The sequence below is a fragment of the Morone saxatilis genome, unplaced genomic scaffold (genome assembly GCF_004916995.1).
Source record: "Morone saxatilis isolate NCDOM2014 unplaced genomic scaffold, NCSU_SB_2.0 Contig12, whole genome shotgun sequence".
Classification (NCBI taxonomy): Eukaryota; Metazoa; Chordata; class Actinopteri; family Moronidae; genus Morone; species Morone saxatilis.
Window position 1 is genome coordinate 14,933,610 of NW_023339674.1, and position 3,678 is coordinate 14,937,287.

Consider the following 3,678-nt stretch of genomic DNA (forward strand, 5'->3'; position numbering starts at 1 on the left):
TATATATATATACATATATTACACTGGGGATTTATGAGGATGTTTTTCTTTACTCTGACCTGAAACTGACTCTACATGCCTCTTAGGTCCTAGAATCAACCTCAAAGAAACAAGCAGTCACGAGCGAGGACGATCTAAGGAACGGCGCCACCTACTGTCCCCTGACGTGTCCCGCTGTAATTCTGAGGAGCGCAGCCGAGATCCATCATGTGAAAGGAGACGGTCCCCTTCACCTAGTGAAGGACGTGCACAACACACCTTACAGAGACAGGTAGGAGTACAACAGGGTAAACTGCACACTAAAACACCAGTTTTTACTCTATATGACCCAAGTCTTGCTGGTATTGTACAAATTTAAAAGGGACCAGAGAACCAGCAGTACTCCGTCTCTTCTACAGGAGGATGATATCAGCAGAAACTGCAGTAGAAGGAGTCTGTAACTTTACTATTGTGCTTGTGTTATTTGCAGGTGAATACATCAGGCAGCCCTGCCCATTCAGCCTCAGAGTCCAGCACTCCTCGTAATCGGCGCCAGCTGCCACAGACACCCTCTCGTCCACGGCCGTACATCTCCTACTCCCCTCTGGTCTGCCGAGCCACCACCTCTCCCACACCAGCAACCTCCTCCGAGGGACAGACCCAGCCTCAGGATGGCCCTGATGGCTCAATGGAGACCTCGTGGAGGGCTGACAAGGAGGGTGGACCCCTCACTGCAGGTCAGGGGTCGTCCGGATGTCAGGTTTCAGGACCAAGCAACCCATCTCCTCACCGCTACATCTCAGAGCCCTACCTCCCATTCCATGAGGACGTCAGCGGTGGAGAGGCAGGCGAGGGGCAGGACACGCTTACTTTTGAGACTGCCATGGCAACCAGCCTAGGAAGGGCCAACGCCATAAGCTCCGCCCCTCAGCTCAGACACTCCTGGCAGGTTCCTAACGGCCATTTCCGGAAGCACTTGGGCCAGACGAATCCAACCGGAGCCAGCGAGCTGCTAAGTGACACAGATGAGGATGACCGCTGCTAAAAACCAGAGATGAAGAGGATGCACAGAGCGACTGGGCACCTCAGAGAAGCTCCACATGGCACCACAAGGCTTTGGCTGCTCTGTGGCTCTGAGAACTTGTATTCTCAGTACCAGTAGCATAACAGGCAGGACTGAACTCCACTGCTATTTATCTGGATACTTGGGTGTCTGTCTGCAATGTGTTCTTGGGTGTGTGTCTGTAGCTGGAGGGAGGCTACGTGTGTGGACATGGGTGTGTTGTGTGTGTATGTGTGCGTGTGTGCGCTCTCAATAGAGAAAATTTGCCAAATCAAGACAACAGCAGAGACTGTTCTATAAGTAGAACACTGCAGGCAAACCTGGGTTTTGCCAAGCCTTCCCACACAAGTTAGTGTTTTGATTGTTATTTGAACAAAATATGGTGAGACATCGATCCAAACCTCTCATTGAATCCAAGAAACTGATCTAAGTGCGTTTTGTGTAGGTGAACATAGAGGTAGCATGTAAAACTGTAATACGATGAATGTATTTTAGCTTTTGGTTCTTATGTTCAGGTCATTTGAGAGGGTTTCTGTTAGTCTTTACTGTGCATAGTTGTAAGAGTAGCAATGAAACGGGTTGATCCAGATTTCCAGATTTTGCCAGTTTATAACTGGCAACCAGCCATTCCACCCAGTTCCTGTTTACAACAAGAGTATCCACGGGGTTCATGGGCATTATACAGTCACTAATCAATAAATAGTCAATACAGGAAATCAAGTTCCAAACCTTCAAGTGAAATCAAGTTATTTTTCTGTCCTCATGTGAAAACAATGACAGTGTACCTTCAACTGGAGCAGCACAGTACAGTTTTATTGAAGCTCTGCAGTGTGAAAAAGATGCTAAAGTTCTTGAACAGATTACAGAATAAGAGATGTTTTGTCTCAGGATACTGGACCATTGAATTTGTAAAATATTATCTTCAGAAATCTTCTGAAAAAATGTTCATCTGGGACCCAAAATTAAGACTTGTGAAAATCAGAAGACTAGACTATAAGTGTCTCTTAAACCTACAGGTCAGTCAGCATGATATCAACATGACAAGACCATCAAAAGAACTGGACCAGAGCTCTGTTTATGGACGACCATCTGTAGGACAGACAGCCTGAGTGAAGGCAAATGGATGTTCATTCTTCACGTTTCTGTGCTGGATAACCACTGTCGATGTTGTGTCAGAGAGGTGACTAAAGCCATTTTCTTCCGGTCCATAGAGCCAGGGACTTGTCTTCTTCAGGATGTGTTGACTCTGATGAGAAATTAATGTCCTTTTTACATGTGATGCAATGTGGATGCTTTTCAAAAGAGGAATCACAGGCACAGTATGGTTTGTCTATATGTTAACTGCCACATTGTTTCCGTCACATTGAAGCATATGTTTTTGGTCAGTAGAAACAAGCATTATGGTATTTTCTGTGCTCCAGAGTTATAGTAATTTTCCACATGCATGATCATGGTGACAATGATAATGAGAGATATGTGAGAGAAATGTGTCTTAGAGCTGCCTGATTATTCTTATTTTAATGTATCCATGATATTAAATGGGATTTAAAACCACTTCACCACAGAGTAAATATGAAACAGCAGACAGAGTTAATGCTTTTTCAGTCCTAGCATTCACTGTCCATAGCTCTGAACATTCCAACTTTTGACCATTTGTTGTTCCCCCCTTAAATAAGATGTATATTTATATCATGTGCTGTTGTGTTAATGTAATATGTTGAGTTTGACATGTTTCTGAAATGTGAAAACAGGACATATCTGGACTGAGGATCCACAGGCCAGAAGAGGTCACACTCACCTGCCGAAGTCCCAAACAGAAAGTCCTGAACTGAAAAAGATGTATTTTAGCTGAGAAACCTCCTTTGAAGTGTGTCGACTGCAAGGCTGGATTTATACAGTATACAGGTTAGGTTAAGGCTTCAGCCTGTAGTTTATAGGACCGTGCTTAACGTGTACAGTGCAGCCTAGGACTTAACCTTGATGTCCGTCTCTGTACAGAACAGCCTAATCTGTGCCTGGGGAAACTCGCCTCAAAGAGTTCCCTATCAAGCCTGGATTTCATAGATAGAGAAGCTTTCTGGTAAATATGTAGTATAAACTGTACAAAATAAATTCATGTTAAATTTATTGCACCGTTTATATTTTATTTGTATCATGATGCCTGTCTATGATTTTAACAAAAGAAGTGTTTACATATCTGTTCAAAGGACCATTAAAGAGAGATCACTTGTCTTATCTGTACTGGCTGATTTTACTACTTTTAAATTCTCTTTTTTTGTGTGTGTGGGGAATTTCTTGCCTTTTTTTTTTGCATTAAGGGTGGATGGGGAAATCTTCATGGTCAGCGGTGCCTAATCTCCTAGGCCACTAGAATTGTATGATTTCGAAATTTGTTATCATAAACATTACATATGCCTAATGACATCCTCAAGGGCGTAATGGCCTTAAGGAAATGGATACCAACACATTTGTACTGTCTACAAAAATCCCTTTACCTTGGTCCTCATAAAAATAGTGAAATATATACAGAATATATATTTACAAGCTATCAGTAAAATATAACTGCACTTGATCCACAACAATTAGCTCTAGTGTCTGTTCCTTTTGAGTTTGGATGTACTTTTGTAGCTTCAAAC

At 43.0% G+C, this 3,678-nt stretch overlaps 1 protein-coding gene across 1 annotated transcript in view; it reads left to right on the forward strand.

Annotated features, from left to right (window-relative positions):
• LOC118322342 (voltage-dependent R-type calcium channel subunit alpha-1E) overlaps positions 1–3,246 on the forward strand; it is an 88,363-nt gene extending 85,117 nt beyond the window's left edge. The window contains 2 exon segments of the mRNA XM_035654000.1: positions 87–271; positions 470–3,246. Of these exon segments, the coding sequence (XP_035509893.1) occupies positions 87–271; positions 470–1,024 (740 nt within the window). The 3' untranslated portion in view covers positions 1,025–3,246.
• Positions 3,247–3,678: the final 432 nt, after the last annotated feature.